The 26,111-nt window shown below is 51.9% G+C and overlaps 1 protein-coding gene across 1 annotated transcript; it reads right to left on the bottom strand.

The window, feature by feature from the left end:
- Window positions 1-927: 927 nt before the first annotated feature.
- On the bottom strand, window positions 928-25,729 carry TEKT5 (tektin 5). Its single transcript, XM_040973941.1, has 7 exons — window positions 25,160-25,729; window positions 22,700-22,783; window positions 21,709-21,779; window positions 16,957-17,100; window positions 14,219-14,441; window positions 3,638-3,792; window positions 928-1,144 (listed from the first exon to the last, which is right to left on the bottom strand). Exons 1-7 carry the CDS (start codon window positions 25,727-25,729, stop codon window positions 928-930), a joined length of 1,464 nt encoding a protein of 487 aa, XP_040829875.1.
- Window positions 25,730-26,111: the final 382 nt, after the last annotated feature.

The raw sequence follows: 26,111 nt of genomic DNA, 5'->3' as shown, positions 1-26,111 counted from the left end.
GACTCTCCTTGCTGCCCTGTGCTTTCTGTCAACCCAGCATCATGCCCCTCTGCGTTACATCACTCTGTGACAGCTCCTCCTTTCTGGAAGCTTCTGGTACCTGTGCTTCCTCAAGCACAGGCCCCCCAGCCTCTCTTGAGGTCTAGGAGTAAAAATGCTGAGTCATATTTCTTTTCTTTTTTTTTTTGAAAGACAGAAAGACCTTTGATCCATTGATTCACTTCTCTAATGGCCACAATGACCAGGGCCCAGGACTCCATGAGGGTGTCCCATGTGGGTGGTAGGCACCCAAGTACATGAGCCATCACCGGTTGCCTCCCAGGTTAAAGCTAGGATTTGGACCCAAGACTTTTGACTGCCAAATCTTGTATTTTCCGCTTGCTCCTCACCACTGACAATCACCTTTAACCTCATTTCGCAAATGACAGTGCCTAGCTTAAGAGCTTTTTGAAGGCTAGTGCACAGCGCAGCCAAGTGACAAGAACTTGGCCCCACATGCTGAGCTCTGGTGCTCACTCTGTAGACACAGAGCCCACATCGTGCTACCAAATGGACAAACAGAAAGAGAGAGAGAGAGACAGGAAGGAAGAAAAGAAGGGAGGAAGGAAGGAAAGAACAAAGAAAAGGAGGAAGGAAAGAAGATTGGTCTCTCTCACTGCTGGAGACGCTTACAGCATTTCCCAGTTCCATGGGGGATGGTACGGGGTGGGAGGACCGCCTCCCTTGGGACCTGCCCCAAGGCCAGGCTCCCACAATAAATGAGCTCCAGAATGCTTGTCTTGGGACACATTTATTCTGGACACAGCATAGTTCACTCTAGAGAGAGAAGGAGAAAATGAAACTTTAATTTTGCTCTTTGGCTTTTTCAAATTTTGCATCACATAAGAAAACCAGCGGAGAGCTGGGTGTCAGGGCCGCAGCAGCAGCTCAGGTGTAGCCCACCAGGCGGGGAATGCTGGGGAAGGTCTTACGCATGCCCATGCACCTATCCTTGTCGATGCAGAGGCTGTTGGCCTTGATGGCCAGCTCGTGCTCCAGCCGAGACTTGGTCATCAATAACAGCTGCAGTGTGTCCTGTGTCTCCCGCAGCCTCAGCTTGAGGGTCTGCAGGGTGTCATCGATGGTGAACACCTCATTCACGAGCCTAGGGTGAGGGTAGGGGAGAGGGGCACGGTTTATTCAGCCATCCCCCCCAGAAGCATACACCACACAGCAAGAACTCAGCTCAGGGCTGAGAGCTGGAGGTGAGGGGGCTCAGCTTGGGAGGAGAGGAGGGCAGTGGCACAGGCAGAGGACTGAAGGCACCGGGACTGGTGATGTGGTAAAGCAAGTTGAGCTGCTGCTTGTGATACAACCATCCCATATGGGTGACAGTCCAAGCTCCAGATGCTCCACTTCTGATCCAGCTGTTGCGAATGCAACTGGGAAAGCAGCGGAAGACGATCCAAGTACTTGGGCCCCTACTATCTAGGTGGCATAGAATTCCTGGCTGCTGGCTTCAGCCTGGCCCAGCTCCAGCTGTTGTAGCCATTTGGGGACTGAACAACTCTGCCTTTCAACTAAACAAGTAAAATCTTTAAAAATGGAATTAAATGTTCAGAATAGGCAAATCTATAGACAGAGAAAGCAGATCAGGATTACCAGGGGCTGGGGAGTGCTGAATGAATATGGAATTCCTTTTTGTAGGGTGATCACAAAAATGTTTTGAACTGACATCTTGACGATGATCACATACTGCCAATGTACTAAATGACTGATGGCACATTTTGTGCTAGATGTTTTTGATTACAATATTACAAACCAGGATAATAAGGTTGGCCTCGTTTAGACTCAAGGGCCAGGTGTGATGACTGCTCTTAGAGACCCATTGGTTTGGAGTATCCAACCTCTGCCATGTGTTGGTTGTGGAAGCCTCATGGGCCCACATTTCTCTTGGCCACCCAGAACATCCTTGTGCAGCTTACAGTCAATGGCTGAGGGGCATGAGGTGGCCAAGACCATCCCCTGTACAGCTGGGAGCAACAGCAAGGGGCAGTGTAATACTCTGGAGTCACCCATGGGGTCAAGCAGAGCAGGCCTGCCCTCTGCAGCTCCCTGCTCCCACTGCCATATGAGGCTCTGCTTCCATGTAACTCCACAGGCACCAGAAAAGAAGAGCTTTGAGCAGGAACTGGCCTTTTGACCACTAACAGGGACACCACTTCCTGTGGTGCAGAAGTGTCCTGTGCCTGATCTGTCCTATGTGGAACCTACTGGTCCCCTCACACCCCACCATCAGGTAGTGAATATGGAACACATGGATATTTGGTTAAGAGCCCAAATTTTGAATTGCATTAATTTAATGTGTTTAATTTTAAGTCACCTATATGTCAATGAAATAGCCTCCTGCAGCTAGTGGATACCAAACTGGATGACACATTTCTGAAAAGAAGAGGTTGAGGGAAACCAAGATTCCTGGATTTAGTTCTCAGTGCATTGGGAAGCTGCAGGGAGCTGGTGCTGAAACAGGGGGTGATGTGCTGATGTAAGTTTGGGGACAACCCTGGAAAGAAATCAGGATGGAATGGGTTGAACAGGGACCTCATAAGGTCATGCTCAAGGACTCCCCTTATTGTGCCTGGGAATGGGATATTGTTTGGAAATGGGATCCTTGAAAATGTAATGCAATTCAGGGTGATGAGATTATCCTGAATTTAGGATGAACCCCAACCCCAATAGCCCCTTTCCCTCTAAGAGAAAGAAAAGACTTTGAGACCCAGAGGTGGCAGGGATGTGTATACAAGACGAGGCACATCCAGGATGCCTGGCAGCTGCCACACAATACAAAACCCCATCCTCACAAAACCCCGTCACAGCCAACACAAGCTTTCCACCTCCTTTTCTATGAGGAAGGCTTTGTCAACAGGTTGTGCCTCCTTTAGTAGGTGGGGTGTGCAGGAACCTTCCAGTGAAGGAGGAAGGTCACAGTCATGGGTGGAAGGTGTGCCAACAGAGTTGGGGTGAAAGTGCAGGGAACACGAGAGGCCTCCCCTGTAGAGCCTGCAAGGAGGAGGTGACACCACCATGTCCCCATCTGGGAGGCAGTCATGCCTTGGCTCTCACAGGTTCCCAGAACACAGGCAGCCTCAAGGCCACAACCAACCGAGGTGGGTAAGAAGATGCCATCAGGATGGCATTGTGGACAGAAGATTAAGCCACTGCCTACCAATGCTGGTATCCCATTTGAGGGCCTGCTCAAATTCGGCTGTTCCACTTCCCATCCAGCTCCCAGTCAATACACCCGGGGAAACAGATAATTATAGTCCAAGGGTTTGGCCCTCTGCCCTCCCATGTGGAAGGCTTGATGAAGTTCTAGGAGCCTGACTGCTCAGGTCCAGGCCTAGCCATTGTGATCATTTTGGGATGGATGGACTAATTGATACAGGATTAGTTCTGTCTTTCAAATGAGTAAATAAATATTTTAAAAAGCAACAGCATCAAGGGGTGGGCTTCCCAGGAACACTACCCTGGTTTCAGAACTCCAGCACCTACCACGTGCTCTGCTGGGCTGTGGGATGAGATGTGCCAGGGACCAGAGGACCCATTGCTCAGATCCAGATATTCTCAGAGGAGGCTACCCCTCGAAGCCACCACTTACTTGAACTGTGGAATGTCTCTGCACAGCTCCACGTTGGGCCTCCGTGTGCGGCACTCCAGTCTGCTCTGGGCCACCTTCAGTGGGCACTCCTTGGCCATGATGGACCTCTCCAGCAGCATGATGGTGTTCTCTGCCTGGAAGATCTCCTGCAGCGTCTGTGGGGAGACACCAGGGCCATCACTGAGGGGGGCCGTGAAGCCAGTTTGGGCAGCCTCCACCCTCGAGCAACCAGGGATCAGGGATATGGCCTTTTCCAAGCTGCCTCTGGGATGGCGGCTTAAGGCATCTGTGGTCACCAGGACACTAAGGATGCTGGGGGATAGGTGAGTCCCAGGGGAGCTCAATTTTGACTCTCCAGTATGCACTGGATTGGCCAAGTAGCGTTCAGCAGACAAAGGAAAGACAAAGGAAATGTGCACCCTTAAGATGGATATGTGACCTAGACCAGACAGCCTATGTGCAGAGCCAATTTCGTGAGGATTAATCTGCATTGTTCCAGATCTGTTGACAGTCCTGAGCTTATCTTCTTTTAGGTAGGTCAGCAAACGAGGGAAAGGGAGAAGGAGAAAGAGGGAAATGGAGAAGGAGAGAGAGAGAAGCAGGGGAGAAATTAAAAATTACCTACTTATCTATAGAAACGTTTTCCCCAATACAATGCTGCTATTTTGCTCTAGAATTTAAGAAGAAAATTCTAGCCCTAGGAAGAGGCAGAAGAGAGACCGCATGGGCCTGGGAATGTTCCACATCTTGATCTGGGTGTAGGTTTCATTGGTGCAAACTCATCAAGCCATGCACTTGAGCCTAGACTGTGCTGATGCCCCTGCTAGGCTCGGTGTGATCCAGACAAGGTCGCCTGTGCTGTGTTCCCACCAAGTCTACAAATGACACCCAGTGCAGAGGATTGCCTTGTGGTAAAGATGGGCCAGTGTGACCTAGGAAGACCTCACACCTTTTGCTGCCCAGAGATTGGGCACCATTTCAGGAGTCCCCTCACCAGTGACCTCTTGGGCGGGGGGCACTGCTTCAGAAAACTTGCTCTTTTTGCTCGGTGTGTCTGCCAACAAGATGGACAGCTAACCACTCTTTCAACATTGAAAATCCATGCATAGTCCTTTTCATAATGCACATTTTCATGTGCTTTGTGAAGTTCCCTTATCAATCAGACACACTCTTGGTGAAACCCTGGTTGAAAAGACGCACTATCAAAACCATGGACACGGGGCGGAGGTGCTGGGAGAGTGAATGAGCAAAGACTGCTGATGTCAGAGAGACCAGTTAAATTACAGAAAGCCCAGGTAAGTCCTAATTTCAGAGAAACCACCAAGCACTCTGGTGTGTGTCAGGCCATGAATGCATTCTCCCCACATTCATTGATCCCCATGTTTTGGCATGTCAGGATGGGGTTTCTCAAAGGTAATTATTAAGACTCTCAATAAAACAAGCCAGAAGCAGGCACTCCATGGGGCCTAGCAGCTAAAACACCACCATCTCACACTGGAGTACCCAGGGGGTTCAACTCTCAGTTCTGGGTCCACACTGCAGACCTGAGCAGCAGAAGTGATGCAAGTAGCTGGGTCCTTACCATCCACATAGGAGACCTGACATGAGTTCCTGGTCCCCAGCTTTGGCCCATTCCTGGCCACAGCAGATGTTGAGGAGTGAACCAGAAGGTAAGAGATCTCTCTCTTTGTCTTTCTCTGTCTCTTGAATGAAAACAAATCTCAAAAATGTAGATTAATAAGAGACACCAAGAGAGTTGTCTCACACCCACCATGTGAGCGAAGAGAAAATGAGAAGTTGACAATGTGCAACCTAGGAGAGGAATTCTGCCCTCCTCCCACCCTACCCCCTAAGCCCAACCATGCAGGCGGCCTGGTGCAGGACTTGCCAGTTCCAGCCCTTCAAGACATCATTGTCACTGATTCAGGATGTCGTGTCTACAGCACTCACTGTCACTGTTACAGGATGCTGTGCCTACAGCACCTAATTAGAGCAGCTTGCCAAGACCAAGCCATGTCTCGGGGAACACAGGAGAAATACCAACCCTGACATCCCTAGTTAACTGATCTTTTACACCTCTTCCATTCTATTTGCTAAATCTAGCCACCCTCCTTACAGTAGTAACTCAATAAATGTTCCTTGAAATAATACACGAGTCACAGCAGGATCTGCATGTCTAGATTTTTAACCTGTCCCAGTGATTCTGTGTAATCGAAGCATGGGAGTAGTCTGCCCTAGATATTTACATAGTTCCACTGCTCTCCAATTTGTATGTAGAGGGAAACCAATCACATACCTGAACAGGTTAAGGACAGTAAAGATAACAGCTAGGGACTGGTGATCCAGCGCAGCAAGTAAAGCTACCATCTAGTGTTGGCATCTGTAAGGATGCCGGTTTGAGTCTTGGCTGCTCCACATCTGATCCAGTTCCCTGTTACTGTGCCCAGGAAAGCAGCAGAGGATGGTTGAAGTGCTTGTACTCCCTGTACAAGACCCGGAAGATCATTCTTGTTCCTAACTTCAGACCGGCTTAGCTCTGGCCACTGTAGCCATTTGGAATGGGAGACACCTCTCTTTCTCTGTCTTTCCCTCTCTCTGCAACTCTACCTTTCAAATAAAGTTTTTAGAAAAAAGACAACAGCTGGCAGGGAAGGGGGGAATCTCAATCTCTCTGAAATTGTATTATAAAGTTCAAAAATTCAAAATAAAAATTAAAAAAAAGAAAAAAGCAATAGCCAGTCTCTTCCTCCTAGAGTTGTAAAATCACAGTTTTCCCTTTCCCTGAGCTGCCAAATACTCAGAAATCACAACAGATCCTAGAGATTACTTTTTAGTTACGTTGGATCCATGTATGGGCACCAAGAAATTGATTTAAATATAATTTTTCCAAATAAGCTCAAGTCTCAGCTTCCGTATCTGTCTAAGACAAAGTCCTGAAAAGGACTTGCTTCCTACTGGTGGAGTTGAGACAGGCAGCAGGGTTGGGAGCCAGGGTGGTGGGGCACTGGCCAGCCCTCACAATTCCACCCAGGGGGCAGGCTGGCCCCTCACCTGGCCCTTAGGAGCTACTCTGGCCACACGCTGGTTAAACATTATCCCCTAAGAATGTCCCATGCTCAGCATATGAACGGCATGTAAACACACTCAAGTGGGGACACCCTGCTTTGGAAGCCCTGGGGCAGGCCCAAGGCCAGACAGCCTCACCTCAGCCTGGTATACAGGAAAGTAAAGCCTTATTTAGCTGAAGAATGCTACGTGGTGCCATGTGGCCTGGGGTGTGCTCTGTCCTGGCAAAAAGCCTCTCACCCAACCATCCAGATGTCCCCACTGGGGAGCAGGTGCAGACCACGGAGGGATACTATAGGGGTCAGTTGGCGAGAAGCTGCTGCTGCTGGTACCTGGCAGCTCACCCAGCCCTGCCAATCCTTCACCGTGTTCTGTCTCAAGAACAGCAGTGGGGCCCGGCGCGGTGGCGCAAGTGGTTAAAGGTCCTCGCCTTGCATGCCCGGGATCCCATATGGGCGCCGGTTCTAATCCCGGCAGCCCCGCTTCCCTTCCAGCTCCCTGCCTGTGGCCCGGGAAAGCAGCAGAGGACGGCCCAAAGCTTTGGGACCCTGCACCCGCGTGGGAGACCCGAAAGAGGCTCCTGGCTTCGGGTCGGCATAGTATCGGCCCGTTGCGCTCACTTTGGGAGTGAATCATCGGACGGAAGATCTTCCTCTCTGTCTCTCCTCTCTGTATATCCGCCTTTCCAATGAAAAAATAATAAAAATAAATCTAAAAAAAAAAAAAAAAAAGAACAGCAGTGAAGCTGTGGGTGAGGCCCAGGGCCGAGCAGCCAGAAGCCCTGCATTCCTTGTTTACTTTTTCCATGTGGGAAACCTAGGGAAAGATCCTGGGTGCTGGCTTCAGCCTGGCCCAGCTATGGCTGTTGCAGCCATTTGAGAAGAGGAAAGAAAATTCTCTTTCTCTCTGTCACTCTGCCTTTCAAATAAATAAATAAAACCAAACTTTCATTTATTGAAACTTCACAGAGGTCAAACAGGAAAACAACCCTCACAGTACAGAGACTTGGTGTTTCTCATCAACTTCCTTTGTAAGTTTTTCTTAAAGAGAGGTGCTTAAGAAAATGTACTAACAAAACTTCTGCGGCCTGGGGCATCCTGAGTTCTCCAGGGAGCATCCTGAGCAGGTGACGCCAAAGCATGCAAAATAAAGCAGCCTCAGAGGTGAGGAGGTAGGGTTCGCTGCCACAGGCAGCAGTGTAGTGCTGCCCACCAAGGCCCTGGTGCTGCCCACCAAGGCCCTGGGCCCTGGCAGGAAGCCCCCAAGGGCTGAAGTCCTTTCGAACACAGACTGCGGGAAAGACAGGTGTCTTTCAAGACCTGCTTGCAGCTTGCTGCTGCTACAGGTTTGCAGATTTCTGAGGGCAAATCTGATATCAATAAATGAAAAGCAGCAATCCCAAGCTTCCAGACCCAAAGAAGCTTGGGGCAGCTTGTAAGGTGGGAGTACACACAACCCCCTGATGGAAGGCCCTGGGCCAGTCTGCACATGCTTGAACTGGGAAGCCTGACTCAAGGCACCTGCTATGCATACATGCATACACACACACTGCAGGTCCCAAGCACCTCCACCTCGCCTTGCAGGCACCCACTGCACCCAGTCACCTACTCTCCCCGCTCCCCACCTCCCCCCGCCCCCCAGAGCTGGCGTGTCCCACACATCCATCCTCCTACCACAGGACCTTAGTACAGGCTCTGCCTGTTGGGATGCTTCTTCTCTCGCCCCCTTCAGGCTGGGGCTTCAGCGCCGAGACGATCTTCCCATTTTTCAATTGCAACCCCCACATTAGCCAGCACTCCTACCTGCCTAGTTCCCTGTTTGTTTTCTCAAGAGTCCTTCTGCCATCTGATATACTATACTGGGAGGGGTTAGGGTCTACTTCAATCACTTCTGAATCCCCAATGCCCACACCAAGTCAACACTCAGAACATAATCAACGATGATGATGATGATCATATCTGACACTTAAAACTGCGCTTACTGTGAGCGAGGCACATTCCCAAGGGCTGCGATTATTCATCAATTAGTAGGTGCTCCATGAATACTCACAGGTGTGGTTAGAATGGGAGTACAAACAATGGCCTGGCTCTAGCCAAGTCTCAGTTGGTGGCACACTTGAGCTGGGAGACCTTGGGCAAGTGTCTCAAGCCTTCAGAACCTTTCAAAGGCCCCTCATTAAACCACCTCCGTCCCCCAATGCTCCCAGCAACAGTGTGGAGGTGAGCTATCTAGCAGACACAGCGTATCTAGCTGCCAGTCACCTGTTCCCTGCCTATAACATATGGAGCTGACGGCTAAGAGGTGCCCGGATTCATGGCTAAACATTATGTCTGAGAGGAAAAACTGCACTTGAATTGACAGACTGGGCAGGCATCATCGACTCATCAAGCACACAGATGGGGTCGACACAGGCTGCATCACCATCTTCTGCACTCTTGGGCTTCTAGACCCACACTGGACCTCACACCATAGACCCCGATTCTAGGCCTTCAGACCGCGATTGACTTAGCCAGTAGCTTCCCTGTGCCCTGAATCCTCCCCCTTCGTGTGGCCAGGAGTCCTGATGTCCAGCCTCACAGCCTGCAGACACACCTTCCTGCTTGGTCACTGAAGCCCAAGAGCAGCCACAGGCCCTGGAACGTCCTGGGAATTGCTGTCTTTCTGTTCACTTTATCTTCCAAACCCAGGCAGGAGGCAGAGGTTTGGCTGCTGGGCCATCGGTTTGCAGCCCTTGCTAAAAGCACTCCAAGCTGCCCACCCCTTTGAGGCTGCTATACCTTTGGGAGTTCTGGATTTGCAGAACAGAAAACAATCCCTCCAGCACAGCTCTGCTCCAAGTGTGGCTCATAGGCCAACATCCCTGGACTCAGGGCTGGTCAGGCCTCACCACTTAAACTGCAGCGACTCATCCCCATGCATGTTAAAATCCAAATGTGGAGGACCACAGGGTCCAAGCTTAGTTGGGGGCAGACCTCACTGTGGCTACCCTTTGGAGGACACAGAGATGGACAGAGTGCACAGTGTGGAGAGACAGCAGCCTGCGTTTCCTGGGACATCAGGAAGGGCTCCCAGGACAGAGGCTGAGGGACCATGTCTGTGCCTCCGCTGTTGGGCCTGTGGCCTCAGCAAAGTGCTGAGTCTGAGCCTCGGTTAACCCACCTGTATAACTGAGCTCATCACAGGGCTCACCCTGGAAGGAGACTGTGAGGACTGCTTCTGGAAACCCCTGCCATGTATACCAGCCAGCAGCCACACAGCTGGATCCTCCACCTTCCTGCTTCCTGTCTATTTGTCCACCCATCAACTGTTTAGTGCTGTCCCCTCTCTCTCTCATACATTAACCCTAATGCCCAGAGGCCAGGGTTTCTCAGCCACAGTATGGCTGGCAAGGTGCACTGTGGGGAGCTGTTCAGTGTGTGCCTGGGTCCTGGAAGTCCTCTGACCCCTCAAACACTCTCCCTCTCTGGTTTCCTGCTGGAACCTGAAATTCACTTCATAAGAAGCTTCCCCATCTGCAGCACCACTGGCACATGGGGCCTGGTCGTCGCTGTTGTAGGGCTGTCCTGTGCTGTGTGAGGTATTTGCATCCCTGCCTGCTACTCACAAATGCCCACTGCACATTCCCTGCTGCAGCTACACCAGCCTAGACCTGCCTGCACACATTGCCAGACATTTCCGGGAGACCCAATGGCCTCTGGTTAGGAACCACTGTGCCAGGAAATTGAGGCTTCAGCCTGACAGGGAGAGGGCTGAGAGCGAGACAGTCATACAAGGGTGAACAGCTACTCAATCATTGAGTGACCACAGGGGGGCAGAAGGGACATGGGGTGAGAACTGTGGTCATAACTGTTCCCTGAAACGTGGTCCCACCCCTGCATCAGGACACATGGCTGTGCCTTTGCGTCCTGGACGATGCAGGCAGGCTCCCAGAACACACCTCCTGTGCCGGGTTACCTGCACCATTCTACACACAAGCCCTTAGGCACAGTCCCTAGGCAGCCTCACCTGGTGATCTTTCAGGCCCACATCAGGCCTACATCTGGTCTAAGCAATCGTTTATTTATTTTTTTTATATCAACTCTCATTTCAGCTTTTAACAGACTTTGGAAACAGAATCTGTGCAGTATCTCCAGGAATAGAAAACTAGTATCCCTGGCCATTAAGACAGAAGACTCTAACAATAGAGAAAGAAGGCAAATGAAGCAATTAATTCTAATGAAATTTTGCTGCTTCTAAGCTTGTACGCCTGAGAGGGGCCGGGAGTGGTTTTGTTAGCAGGAGAGGGATGTCAGAGATGGATGCGCACTGTGGAGTCTGCTCCTTGGCACTGTCAGAAAGCTGCACAGACGGAGCTTGAGGAGATAGGCACTGCCTCCCAGGGATTCCGCGGGATCGAAGGGTGGTCCAGTGAGGAGGACAGGCCAGCTGGCCCCATTGCCCCAGGCCCAGGCAGTTTCAGGAAGCAGCTACCAATCACTTGGCTGCAGGCCCCTGCCCTGGCTGAGATCCGGCTGCTTGCAAAGCACGAAAGCATTTCCCACTGCACAATAGGTTTCAGGCCTCCCTGGACAAACAGAGGCGCTGGCAGCAGGCGCTGGGGGCCTCTGATCACTGGCTGGGGCTCTCACTGCTCGGATGCCCCAACTCCACAGCCTTCCTACCTCCCTCGGGAAAGGCTAAGGACTGCCTGGCAGTTTCAATCCCAAAGAGACCTCAGCAATATCAAGCCTTTTGAGGTTAAAATCCATAACCCCTCTGCCTTCTGTTTAAACTTTGTTGCCTGCCTTCTGACTGCATTCCACGGCTGCTTCTCTGGATCGCCTCTGATAGGCAAAGCTGAATGAACAAACACAAACACTTCATAGTGGGCTACAGCAGGGCCTGGTTTAAATACTCAGGTCAGGAACTAATCCCTATGGGAAACCTGGATTTAATTCCTGACTCCAGACTTTGGCCCAAGCCAGAGGTGATTTTGAGCATTAGAATAAACTAGAGGACAGTACCCATCTCCTTTCTGCTTCTCAAATAAAAGATTTTTTTAACCAAATGGTTAAAATATAAAATTTACATTATGTGTATTTTGCCACAACACAGAAGTATGTGGAGCTGGCATGCTCATTGAACCAGCTCATCCTCTGCCTTATGGTGCTGGCATCCATGTGGCTGCTCCACTTCCCAACCAGCTCCCTGCTTTGTGAGAAAGCAGTCAAGTATGCCCCAAGCCTTGGGACCCTGCACCCACATGGAAGACCCAGAAGAAGCTCCTGGCTCCTGGCTTTATATTGGCTCAGCTCCGGCCATTGCAGCCACTTGGGGAGTGAACCAGCAGATTGAAGATCTTTCTCTTTCTCTCTGTAAATCTGCCTTTCCAATAAAAATAAATAAATCTTAAAAAGAAGAAGGAAAATTTAAAAGAAGAACTGTTTGACACAAAACAAGAGAGAAATAAGAAAAGAAATTTGGCATTAACAGCATTCATTTATGCATCGATTTCTGAGAACATCAGGGTGATATTCGAGGCTTCTTCTCACTCACTGCCCAAAGATCGCACAAGCAGCAGGTAGGTGGGGCGGGCTGGGGTGCAGGGTGTGGGACCACGATGTTGAGGCAGGAAGGAGACAGTGACATGGACAGCAGCTCGTGCCCCCTGGGCCCAGCTTCACCCACAGTAACTCAGAGACCCTCCTGGCAGCCCCGAGTCAGCTCTCTCCTTAACCCTAGACTACAAGCGGGGGGCCTGGTGCCCAGACAAGCTAAGAAAGTCTTCCAAGATTCCCACCCAAGCCATCAGCCTCATAGTCTTTGCTTCTAGCCTCACAGTTTGGGGGTTGAAGATACTGTGGCAAACACAGCCCCAGGATACAGGGGCCGTCCACCCAGAGGGTGGGCAACTGAACCGGAAGGAGTCCTGGAGGAGGGAACCTTGGAGCTAAGCCCCAGAGCCAGAGTCAGCAGAGTTGCAAGGAGGACCCAACTCCAGCCCAGTGCCTACTGTTGTAACTGAGGTTTCCCTGGGCCCCAGGCAGGCGTGTCTGTGTGCATGGTGGCTGTGGCTGCTTTGGCAAGACCTAGGCAGAACTGAGTGCTTGTGACAGGAACCACACGCCTGTAAAGCTGGAAGGACCCTTTATCTACCTCCCTCCCCAGAAATGTTTGCTAGTCTTGTTCTAGAAGATTCATAGGAAAGTGTTTAGTGAAGGATAGAGGAAAGGTAAGCATGTCAACTTGGCCCCCTCCACCACTGTTGCCACCCCCAGCCATCTTCCACTCTCCCTGTGTCCCCTCTTAACCTCTGCCACCCTCACTCCACCAGGAGGAAAATAAATGAACCACAGCATGAGGTTGGATTCTGGCACTTTCCTGTTTAACACCCTTTGAAGTCTCCCCACTGCTTTCAGGACAAAATCCAAACCAGATGTTCCATCAGGGCCTACCAAGACCCCAAGATCTGAGCCCTGCCCCTCCCGCCACCTTGATCCCACCCCATCCTGGCTCCACAATGCCCCTCCCACCACTCCTTGCCAAATGCCTCCTTTTGAATCTGCTCTCGATGGAAATTTCTCCTGCCTGTCTGCTTCATTCAATGCAGGGCCCCCGGGAGAATCTGACTCATCCTCTATGAAGGCTGATTACATCTTGAAATTATCTCATAGAAGCTTCTGTTTGGTCTGCCTCCTCCACTTCCCAGGCAAGACAGCGTGAGCTGCCCCCGAAGCCCCATCAAGCCTCATCTGCCGCCCACTACGTCTCCCCAGGTACAAACACAATCTACGGGGGCTGCTGTTCTGCAAATACAGATTCGAGCCCAGTCCCTTGCCTCCACCCAGCACCCTCTAGTCAGAACTGCCATCTCTAAGTCCTTCCTGGGTGTATATGTTGTAGCCACTGCTGTTCCCCAACCAGAACAGGATGGCTGCCACGCTCACACAGCTCCTTGCTGAGTTCCAGCACTTTGCCTAGCCTCTGGCAACCAGAGGGCACTCCTCACCTGGCACTTCCTGCCCAAGAGCAGAGTATGAAGAGCTTTTAGTGCAGGAGGAACAGGAAGTAGAATTAGAAAGTCATGGCCTCATCAAAGCAAAAAAGCTCTCACCCCTGAAGGGGGAGCAATATTTGAGGGAGAACCCACAGGTTAGTATTTCCAAAGTAGCTGGGGTAGGCAGAAAAGATCCGCTCAGTCTGGCAGGGACAACGTTCTCTGGGGGTTGTGTTATGGACACCAGGTCATGCTCAGCCACGTGGTCTTCAGATGGGGAGTGGCAAGCAATAGGGGCCCCTATGGCCTACTGGAGTCTATGGTGACCATCGGACCAAGTTCCCAGCTGTGCCGCCCAGGGAGCAAAGGGGGATTGAGCCCCTGGAAGCTCCCAACCCCATCCTTTCCACAGCTGGTGGGATGCAGGGGGATCATTTCAGCACCAGGAGTGGAGACTGCAAGGTGCTTAGGTACTGCTAGGACCACTCCCAGGTGAGGGCTGGGCTCAGGGACGACGGTCCCTGCATGCATCTGCCCACCTTGGCCAGCTGTGTCTGCAGCTTGTTCTTCACGTCTGTCACCTCGGAGATGCGGGCGTCAAAGGCCAGGTTGGTGTCGGTGAACTGCTTCCACATCTGGTCCGACAAGCTCTCCACCAGGTGCTCCACCTCCTCCCGCAGCCGGATGGAGTTGGCCCGCATGTTCTGCGAGTGCCTGATGTTGTCGTTGCTGAACTTGGCCCAGGTCTCAGGCACGGAGATCCTTCAAGGCAGACAGACAGGACGCGGCTGAGGGATCAGGGATGAGGATCAGCGGGATCAGGGATGAGGAATCAGCGGGATCAGGGATGAGGGATCAGCAGGATCAGGGATGAGGGACCAGCAGGATCAGGGATGAGGGATCAGCAGGAGACCTCCCAGGCCTCAGTCTCTCTGTCTTCATGGTCTGCGCCCTGAGGCGGGAAGGAATTCTTGAGGTGAGGGGTTGTTCTGTGTGGGGCAGGGGGATGGCAGCATCCCCCAAGTCATACCAACCACAGATGTCTCCAGAGATGGCCAAGTGTCCCCTGGGAGGTGACACTTACCACATTGGCCACCACAGTCCCAAGCCACCCTTTGTATTTCTAAAAGGGCACTCAGTATTCTTTTTTCTGCCCCCATCCCCCTACATGATTAGCCCAGAGAGGCCCAGCAGCAGGCTCTGGGCACTATGGTAGCCCAAGCCCTCCTCTGGGTGCCAAGCATGTGGCTACACTCCTATTGCTAACTTGTCCATTTAAGGCATGGTCCTTGAGCACCTGCTGCCCCCCAACCTTTGTCCCACAGGTCCCAGGCCTCAGTAGCAGACAGGACATTAGGGGCCCATGTACAGCCAGCACTAACAGCAGCCCTGGCTTTCCAGCAGGCCCTTCCCAGCCATAGAAACCAGAGCATCTGCCTGCCAGCCAGGCTGCCAGCTTCTGGGAGAGGCATTTGGGTGAGAAATGACCCTCCCAAGATCCCGGGTAGACGGGCAGCCGTAGCTAAGCCTGGCTCACCCTGGCAGCACCCAAGCAGTGTTCACTCTCTCAGGAAGAGGGGCAGGATGACCCAGAATGGTCACTGCTGCAGATCTCAAAGGGCCATCTTAGCGCTTTGACCTTTGTTATGACCCAGGAAGTGATCCAAACTTAGACTTCCTCCTCCCTTCCTCCAGTATATTCTTTCTTCAGTATAGCAAGTATCAGCTGCACAGCCTGTGTGCCGAATGCAGCCCAATGAGGGCACCTCGGAACCTTGGGGAAAACGGCATTCAAAATAGCCTGATTTGGGTGCAAAAACTTCAAAATCCATGTATGATTCTTTTCACAAAATGGATTTTCCACAATATTTTGAAGATTTTCCCATGTAATGCACGAGTTTAAACAAAATCTTTTGCATCAGAATAAACTTACATTTCAATTATGTTTTTTTCCAATGACTTTACATGTGTCATATATATGGTGCAGTGGCTAATCCTCTGCCTTGCAGTGCCAGCCTCCCATATGGCTATCAGTTCATGTCCTGGCTATTCCACCTCCGATCCAGCTCTCTGCTCATGGACTGGGGAAGCAGCAGACATAGCTCAAGTTCGTGGGACCCTGCACCGGCATGGGGGACCCAGAAGCAGCTCTTGAGGCTGGCTTCAGATCGGCTCAACTCCAGCTATTGTAGCCATCCGGGGGGTAGGTCAGTGCATGAAAGCTCTTTCTCTGACTCTCCTTCTCTCTGTAAATCTGCCTTTCCAATAAAAATAAATTTTTTTAAAAAGCGGGCACAGGCAGACAGTCCAGTGTTTAAGAAGCTTGCACCCCCCATGGAAGTAGCCAGGTTTGATTTTGGATGCTAGAACCCAGGCTCCAGTTTCCTCTGTTGCAATGACAGCTCAGTAATTGGGTTCCTGCTGTTCATATGGGAGACCTAGACGGAGTGTCTCGTTCCTGGCCTTGGCTTTGGGTCAGCCCTGGCCATGTGGGCATGTTGGGGAGGGAACCAGTTTGGGTAGGAATGTGCATACTCTATATAATAAATAATACAATAAGTAGAAAGAAAGAGGGGGTCATGACAGTCACCCCTTTTGCTTTGTACCCACAGCACTCCTCTCTCCAGCCTTCACTGGCCCATTCAGGGAGAGGCATCTGGTCTGACAAGCTCTCCACCAGGTGGAGCACCTGGTGAACCCTGGCAGGTATATCCAAGGTCCCTACCTCAGAGCTGCCATGACGAAAGCACTCACTGTTCCCATTCTGTGCCAGGCTCTGTGACTGCAGTGCCACATGCCCACTGTGCTATGCTCACAGCAACCCTGGGAGGCAGGTACTAAGAAGGCCCAAAGAGATTGAGTGACTCACTCAGCCTGGCTCCAGAGTGCACTCTCCTAAGGTATGGCCAGTGCAGGCTGGCATCCAATGCTCTCCCAGCTGAGCTGGCATTTTGCTGCCACGTAGTCACAGCCACAGCGTTGTCTTGGTCTGATGCCCAGTGGCAGTGGCCCTCTGACCCTCACTGAGCCCATCACAGCGTCTCTTTGGAGCAAGGATGGAAGGTGGCAGCACTTGGATTGAACACCTGATCAGCTTCCAGTCCCTCGCCAGGCCTTTGCTATGTATCTGAGGCTCCCTTACAATCTTCCACAAAATTCTTGGATTCTCTTGCTTATAACAGAGGACACCCCACTTAGCCACATACCCCCCAAGCTGGCAGGCGCCTGATGTCCCCCCAGAGTGGCCCTTCGGCTGGGGCCAGAGCCCAACACTTACGTGCCGTCGACTTTCTCCATGCCATGGAAGAAGCTGATGCAATCCGACGTGTTCCTCAGATTAAAGCACTTCTCATCGATGAACTGGGCTGAGTGTTTGTCCTCGATGTCCCGTTCCAGGGCATGCTGAGCATCCCGGTTGTCCCTGCCGGGCAAAGGTTATTCCTGGACCATGCATGGACCCAGAGGACACACACGGTCACGCAGCAGGTGAGCACCAGAGCAACGGCTGCAACCAAATGCCCAGACTTCCAGAAGGATACTGTGTCCACACAAACCTCCCCAGCGCCCTTCTACCCCAATGTCCCCACCACATACCCAGAGCCAACCCCACTGCCCCACCTTGCCACAAGTCCACACAGATCTCAAGGCATTCATTAGCTCCGGGAGGGGTAAAAATTTACTATAAAGGATCAAACAGTATTCTAGGCTTTGTGGCTCCCTGCTGTCTGTTGCAACTACTCAAAGACACACAGAAGTCACCACAGATAATATGGAAATGATGGTGTGGCTTTGTTTCAATAAAACTTTACTCACAAGAACAAATACCAAGGCCCTCAAACTCTAGGCTGCTGATCTGACTTGGAAAGCACTTATTCACATCTTCAACAAAGCCTCTATCAAGTCAAATCACTTCATAAATCATTACACCTCCCCTTTGCAGGGTACAGAAGGATAAATTATGAATGGGACAAATACAGTACAAAAAAAATTTCAGAATGCAAGGGTAGCAATGCAGGCTTGGAAAGGTTAGAGTAATGCGAGGAAGAAACTGTCAACTCAGAATGAGATGGTGGTCAGGGAGGGCTTCCTGGGGAGGCGTCTGAGCCAGGTTTGCATAATAAACAGGAATAGACAAAGTTGTGCACGGGAGTGACCATTCCAAGCTGAAAACATCATATGGACAAAAACAGAGACACTAAAGGGAATCTGCTCACAAAGCCAGGCTAGTCAAGGACCAGCTAGAGACTGGGTGGAGTGAGGGGTTGTGTGTAGTTACAGGGTGGATGTAGGTGTAGTCTAGAAGTTGGTGTGGTCATGGGGTGGGTGGAGCCAGGGCTGGGTGAATGGCAGAGTGGGGTTCACTGGGTAGAGAGACTGGCACCTGTTAAAGGATGAGGACACAGGGCAGCCCAGGGCTCAAGCCTGGAGAACTCCCATCTTGGCTACAAACCTTAGATTTAAAGGCCACTACCTGCCAAACTTGAGGCATTTCAGAACCACTTCCATGACTGTTGCCAAACATCAAATACCTGCCAAATATTACCTACTAGTTTTTAAAACAACCTTTAAAAGATGCATAAATGTATTTTAAAAGGAAAACATACATGTCTTTCAAGGAAAACCAACCACTCTTCCTGCTAACAGGGCATCATTTCAGACACAGACACAAATTACACTAGCCCCACTGAAGTCCAGGGCTCCCAGTCCAGGGCCTGGGCCTTTTTCTTGCTTCTACGATGACCAAAAAGAGAGTGTAGTCAGTCCTTGTTGAGGACATGTAAGCTCTGTCAGCACACTGGCCTTGAAATATTTAGAAGCATCAGAAGAGACAGACAGAAGGAGCGTGCACTAGGTGAGGTTAGACCCAGATGTCAGCTAGAGTCTCATGTTGTTCTCTTGTCCCTTTTCTAGCAGGTTCCTCTGTGTCCCCTCCCTTGTCTGTCTCTATGTCTCTGTCTGACTTTATGGTTTCTTGTGTGGTCTGATTTACACTTTCTTCTTACTAAGGGTGTTGGTTGCTACCAAAAGTTTTGAGGAATCAAGGAGGACGAAAAAAGAAGAAGAAGAAGAAGATTACACCTTGCCAGGGTCTTCACTGTCCCAGCACATGTATTAGGGCAGGTGACACAATCCTGGGACCTTTGAGGCCTTCCCCATTAGCACAATCATGGCAAAGTGGAGCCCATCCTGTCCAGTGAGCTAGAACACGATGGAAGACAAGAGTGTGGAGAGCAGAGCTGTCGGAGGACCCAGGGACCAAAGAACCCAGGTGGTCTGGTGGGCATGGTTCTTACCAACGAAGGCTGGGGGAGCCTTCCAGGGTGGTCCCCAACTCCCCCTCCTGGCTCAGGACCAGGCTGATGGCAATGCACACCAGGAAAAGCTCACTCCTGCCCACACGCAGGCCTCAGCCTTGGTCCAGACAACTCCTGAGTCAACAGCCCAATGGTGCCAGTGCCAGAGAAGCTACCCGAGTAGCCAGGCTGCGGAGCCTCATGGAGGGGTGAGGGACAAGGCTGAGGACGCAGCCAGCACAGAGATGGGCTAACAGCCTGTCTCTCTTGCCTGCTCAGTCCCTAAGTTCGCCCAGATCCATTCTCTTTCTCCCTCCTGTTGGGCTACACCAGCAGCTCTCTGCATCAGCATTGCCTTTCCAGGACCCAGCACTCCCAAGCAAGGCCAGGCTTCCAGTTGAAGCTGGCCCACATCCCACACCCCAGCTCTCTTTGCACCCTTGTATTTACTTTGCCATATCCCCACAGATAGGAAACTGTAAAGCCACAGGAAGAAAACACAGGGAAAAGCTCTAAGCTCAAATGGCACAAGTCTGTGCTGTGGTTCTCGGCTAGAACACCAGCAGCACAGGCAACAAAAAGCAAAGCAGATACAAGTGATAGCCTCAGACCAAGAAGAGCAAAGAAAACAACCAACAAAGAGAAAAATCTGACATAAAAGGAAAAATTTACAAACAATACATCTAACAAGGTATTAATATTCAAACCGTGTAAGGACAAGACATCAACCAGATCTCAGAATCGACAGGAACTGACATTCACGCCAGGGTCCCATGCCTGCAGCCCCTGCTGGAGTGCCTGGATTTGATAGCCGGGCTTCAGTCCAGACTCCAACACCCTGGGAGGCAGCAGTGTAACACCCAGGCTCATGTGACTGAAGCTCCTGGCTCCAGGTTTTGGACTAACCCTGGCTATGGTGGCCATTTGAGGCATGAACCAGCGGATGGAAGATTCTGTTTGTCTCCTCTTTCTATAACTCTTTCAAATAAATAAAGCAAATCTTTTTTAAAAATTAAAAATTAAAGAGAAGACATTTAATGGTCATCATATTCATGGATATTCCACTGATCATCAGAGAAATGCTAAGTGTGTAATGAGCCATCACCAGTATCTCATGGAGCTTCTGTTGTATCCAAAAGGTGGGAAGAGTGTTGGTTTTTACCCTCCGTCACCCCGGGGTAAGAATGTAAATTGGTACAGTCATTATGGAAAACAGTGTGGAAATTCTTCAGAGATATTGAAACAGAATTCCCACGTGGTCCAGCCACCCCAAGCCTGCTGTACATTCAAAGGAAATTCATGAACACTTCACACTGAACCTGCAGGCCTCAGCTCACTGCAGCAGCGCACACTAGAGCCAAGCCCTGGAATCAAGCTAAGTGTCTATAGTGCAAGACCCTCTTGCTGAGGGTGAGAAGGTGGCAAGTCCCTTCTGATCTCAACTGACCTCATAGAAGCAGGGAGCAGCCTGACAACTGGTCAGGGACAGGGGCTGGCACTGGGAGATGCTGCTCTAAGAACGTGTCCTTTCAGTCGGAGCAAATGTAATTTCAAGAAGTCTTCCAGCTGTCTAGCTCTGGCCAAGCAATCTGACCTTTGGGTAGCTTGTCTGTAACATCTTATTTATTTCTTTCAAAGGGAGAGAGACAGAGTGTGAGCAAAAGCTCTTCCATGCAAAGCCAGGAGCCCAGAACTCAGTCTGTATCTCCCACGTGGGTATAGGGGCCCAATCCCTGAAGTCATCACCTGGCTGCCTCCCAGCCGGACTGGAAGTGGAGGAGCTGGGATGGAAACCCAGGTACTGTGGTATGGGATGTAGGCATCCACAGAGAAACTCAACCACTGTACCAAACACTCACCGTGTCTTTCCCCCTCTTATCCTGGGGAGCCCCTTGTCTTGTACATCCACTCCTAACCCCTCCAGGGTGTCCAAGGCCTGCTGGATTGAGGAGGTCACTGTAACGCCCAGGGCTGCCAGGATCCCAAGTTCCCACAGCTGATTGTCAGGCTCTGGCCATGTCCACCACACAGAAGACTGGCCAGGGTCACCAGCCCACACCCTGTTCTCTGTGTCCCAGTGTCAAGAGTTACCAGTGATGGGAAACCAAGAGCAGTGTGTCAGCCAGCTCCAGAGCCAGGCAGGGAGCCAAGCGCCAGGAGCTTAGCCATGGTCCCAAGCCCCATAAAACTCCAACCTCCTTCTAATTAACAGAGGGGCCTGCAGGCCAGTCAGTGTGCCACTTACCCAATCTTCCAAGAAGCTGATTCCTTTTGAAGGCCCCTGGGCCCTAGGCATCCCCCAGTTCCCTCCCGGAGAGGCCCCAGGCCCTGATCTGGCTGCCTAACAGTATTCACCTGCTGCCATTTGCCAGGACCCAGACTGACCTGGTCAGGCCATGTGAGGAAAGGATTCAGGGAGGCCAGTGTCCTTTGGCCAGAACTTGTAAACAAGAGCTACACCTGGTCATGAGAGCCTACTGTACACATCACAGTACTACCATCATGGTGCCCGACGGCAGCCACTGCACAGGCAGTGACACCACAGGCAGTGACCCACCTAAATCAAGACATTCTTAGCTTTCATGGGGAACTGTTGCTTGTTAAGCATTACCAGCACACCACAGTCCCCAAGAACCACCAAGAGACCAGTGAGTCCATCTGCAACTCCCCACTTCCCGATCTGGAGGGAGGGCGTCCCAAAACAGACCTCGAGGAGAGCAGAGAGAAGTCCTTACCGCATCTGGATGTCAATTCTTTGAAATAATTTCCTCAGCTGTTCTTGGCAGCATTTTAGCAAGTCTACTTCCTGAAAGGGAGAATGTCAGAGCAGCACCTCTTAGGAACTCACAAGTGGGAGCCCAAGCTTGCCCAGCCCACCCTCAGTCCTACAGATGAGAAAAGACTAGGGCACTCCTTGATCAACCCACATGGTCCAGCTTGTCAGGAATCTTGCCTTCCCCAGGAGACTTGTTCTTTTTATGACTTTATTCTTACTTCCGGATTGAAAGAGAATGTTGCACCTGCTAGGCACCGAGTGCTCAGAGATTGTTTTGTCATGCCATCAACAAATGCACATAAAGGGGCACAGAACTGACACACAGCAGGTGCTCCAGAAACACTAGCTCTAGGACCCATGCTAGGTCATATCAGGTTAAGCTGCTGCCTGCTGCAGCATCCTATTAGGGCACCTGGTCAAGTCCCAGCTGCTCCACTTCAGATCCGGCACCCTGCTAATGGCCTGGGAAAGCAGCAGAGCATGACCCAAACTCAAAGGCTCCTGCACCCACATGGAGATCCAGAGGAAGCTCCTGGCTCCTTGCTTCAGCCTGGCACAGCTCCAGCTGTTGTAGGTATCTGGGGAGTGAACTAGCCAATGGAAGATGTCTGTGTCTTTCTCCCACCCACTCTAACTGCCTTTTGAATAAATAAATATCTAAAAGAAAAAATGAAAAGAAATGCTAGCTCTTTTCTTGGTGGTGGCGAGGGTATGAGTACTGTTGCCACACCCACTTTTAGAGATGGCAAGAGCCCCAAATGATCCCTTTTCTCCCTGTTGCTAAACCACTTCCTAGGTACCCAGTTTGCTCCCTGAGCCCTCACTTCCTATATGTGGCTTCTTGCCAGGTGGCTCAAAATCCTTCTGGCCAGTTGGCACCAACCAGCCCGCCCTCTCCCCTGGTCCCAGCTACTCCCCAGGAGATGGGACAGACCCCGGAGGCGCCTTACCCGAATAAGATTTTTCTCCACGTTGTCATGGACCAGGTCAATCCCGATCCTTTTCTCTCGGTGGTACAGGCACTCGAGGGCCACCTGCAGGGGGCAATGGGACAGAGCGTCTTCCCTCTGCAGCTGTGTGTAGACCTCCCACTGACCTTGGCCCCAGTCTCTTCCTTGCTTCCAAAAACCTAGGCAGTTCCTGTGGCTACATCAGTCTATTTCCCAGATTTCCATCTCCCCTGCCTCCTTAGGACTGTGGGTGAAAGCAGGATCAGGCAGTGTCCTGAGGGACCCACAAGGGTTAGGAGTAAGGGCTAATCAGTCCTTCTTATAATTGTCAGCAAGCCTGCCCATGTAACTATAACACAGTAATACTCCACTCCAGTTCCAATAAAATTAGCTCAGCTGCCATCTGCCTCTCACCTTCTCTTAAGTACAACTCCAGGCTTAGCCACTCTGCACGCCTGGGTCACTCCTCCACCAAGCTGCACATCTGGTGTGGTGCACAGCTGGTATGGTGTTATAGCATCCTGAGGTCTCACAGGCTGGTCATGCCAGTATGACAAATGCGGAGCCCTCCAAACTTTGCCCAGGATTGTGTGTAAGAGCCCCTCTTGGGAGACCTCCACATATGAGGAGAGCTTTTGAATGTGGCCAGGCCCAGGTAGGGCCCAGCAGCTCTGCTACACTGCCAAGGGCCTTACAGCTGTGGAAGGTGAGGGCATGGGAGAAGGAGCTGCCCCGGGCACTCTGCAATTGGAGACTAGGGGAGATGGTGATTGGCTGCCAGGCTGTGATGTCACAAAGAGCAGTGGGAGCGAGAAGGAATCAGGGTTGTGGGATGCGGATGCACGTGGGAGCTCTGAGTCTGTCCAGGCAAACCGCAGAGTCCCCTCTGAGCCATGCTCTGTGCAAGGGCCTGTGGGTAGGGCACACTAGCAAGGATGCATCCCAGCTCTCACCCAGCCTGAGCTCTACCAAAGGACAAAACACATACCAAGAGACTGGATCGTTCGGAACCATGATCAGGGCAGCAGTGGAGATGGTTAGGGCAGGAAGTGATTAAGGAGGGATTCTCTATGATACTGGATTGGGAGAATCAGAGATGAGTGGGAATAACACATCAGGAAGCGGGGTACTAACAAGTGTAAAGGCCCCGGGGTTGGAGGAAGAACAGACAGGAAGCCATTAGAACTGGAGCAGAGAAAGTAAAGCAAGAACTGTAACGATGGTGTGGGGAGGGGTGGAGAAATTCAGAAATTAGGACCTTCACCTTTGGGGTGTCATCCAAGAAGCCACAAAATGGTAGAGACTGCAGGGTAGTGCTGTCAATCACGGCTCTCGCTGCTGGGTGGAGGCTCACAAGCTCAGGAAAGAGGGACTGCCTGGCTGGCATGCAGGTAGGGCTGAGACACTGGGGGTGCCCGTATCCCCCGGAGGCTACAGGTGCACACAGGTCCTTCCAGTCAGGCCAGGGAGCGGACACAAGAGCGACAGGATTCAGACACTGCCACTGTGGGTCTCAGAAGGAGGCAGTGGGTCCTCATCCTAGGGGCGAGCTCGGGAATTGCGGAATGGTGGGAATCCATGCTGCATCTCCCAGGAGGACCTGGAGCAGGAGCGGGCCTCTGGGTTGGAGATTCCAAGGCACCACATGCCCCTGGGAGCAGGAATGTGGTTGGTATAGTGTGGGCATGAGGCAGACGCCACTGGCTCCTCCTCAAAATCCACCCAGCTCCTTGTACGGTGTCTCCAGGACACACAGTCACAGCCAAGGAACCCACGAGAGTTCTGGCAGACGGGTTTAAAAACAAGGGGCTCCTCTGTGTCCCTGTTGGAAGTTCATGCCCCTTTGAGTATTTGTTTCATTCGGTGTCCATGGGTCCAGAATGTGTCTGGAGGATGGGAGGCCTAGAAAGGGCCAGGGAATGCCCACCCTGAGCTGTCTACGCAGGCATGGAGAGGAACGAGGCAGTCATTTCTAGATAATCCTTCAAGGGACCCTGACACACACGGGTGTGTACACTCAGCTTCATCTGTGTCGGTGAAGACCCTGCAATTTTGCTGTAAGTCTGAGAAGAATCAGGCTGACAACCTCCACTTTTTGACTGAGGTTATCTTGGATTGACTAAAAACACATTTTTATTTTAAAAGCTGCTCTTTTAGGAAATCTTTCAAAATGGTTATAACAAAAAAATGTAAGGGTTTTTGTTTGTTTGTTTTTTAAGATTGCATGGATTTCAAAATCGTTTGTACCCCAGTTTTTTCCCCACCCTTCCATTCCACGTTTCCGGGTACTTTCTGAGTATCCTGGCCCAGGAAGCTGCAGCTCCCAACACCTGTAAGGCACACCCATCACCTTTATCTTGGGCGGAGGCATGCGCTGCCCGCCGCCCCTGCACACCCAGTCCCCATCCCGCCCGACGGCAGGTTTTGCTCGCCGGCGGCCGCGCACACGCCCGCGCTCACCTGCAAGGGGCAGTTGATCTCCTCCACCGCGCACTGGAGCCGCTGCTTGACCGCCTCCAGGCTGTGGTTCTCCGTGCGAAGCCGCTCCAGCTCGTAGCCCAGCTCGGACTTCCAGAAGCCGATGTCCGACAGCCGCTGGCCCAGGTTGCGGGTGGTACCTTCCTGCATCTGGCGCGTCAGCTGGTCTTTGTCCTGCATGAGGCGCAGAGAGTCGCCGGTCAGCCTGCCGGCCCACAGCCTCGAGGCCTCGGCCCCGCGCATCTGCCGCTCATTGGCCTTTTCCCAGTCCCGCGGGCTGCAGCGGCAGAAGAGCGCGGAGCGCAGCGCGGGCAGGATGGTGGGCGGTCGCAGGGAGCTGTGGCACATCTCGGGGCAGCTCTGCGAATCGGTGATCCTGTAGAAGAGGCTGGGCCTCCAGCAGTTGAGATAGCGGTACCCAGGCAGGTAGTAGGGCTGGTAGCACTCCTGGATCACCGGGGTCTGCGCCTGCGCCGCGGAAGGCAGCGCCGTCGCGCACATCCTCCGGGGGGTGCAGTAGCTGGCGGTCTGACTGGTTCCCAGAAACTCCATCCTCCACTCATAGCCCCTTTAGGGCCAAACTGCCCGAGCGCCACAGGCACCCATGGGGAAAAAGGGGAAGGCACGGGCAGCGCCTCTGTGACTCAGCACCACTGTCATAAAGCCCGGCTAGAGGGGCTCACGCTGCAGGCCGGCTGAGGCACCTTGTCCTGAAGACACTAAAGCAACAGTGAACCCCAAGATCTACAGATGGGGTGGCAGCTCTGGGAAACCCAAGCAGCTCAGTGCCAAGTTGGCCAAGTTTCTAGTTTTCCTAAAGCGCCCGGGGGTGCTGTGGGCTGCTTCCCAGCCCCTGGGGAGGAGCCCCTTAAGCAGCCAAGCTCCAGGTGGGAGTGCACTGCATCCTGCAGGCAAAGCAGGGCAGAGGGAGGGT

This window comes from Ochotona curzoniae, unplaced genomic scaffold (genome assembly GCF_017591425.1).
Source record: "Ochotona curzoniae isolate NIBS_2020 unplaced genomic scaffold, NIBS_Ocur_1.0 contig_2321, whole genome shotgun sequence".
In the NCBI taxonomy this organism is placed as follows: Eukaryota; Metazoa; Chordata; class Mammalia; order Lagomorpha; family Ochotonidae; genus Ochotona; species Ochotona curzoniae.
The sequence above is the reverse complement of the archived record's forward strand: the minus strand, read 5'-3'. Positions and strand labels throughout refer to the sequence as shown.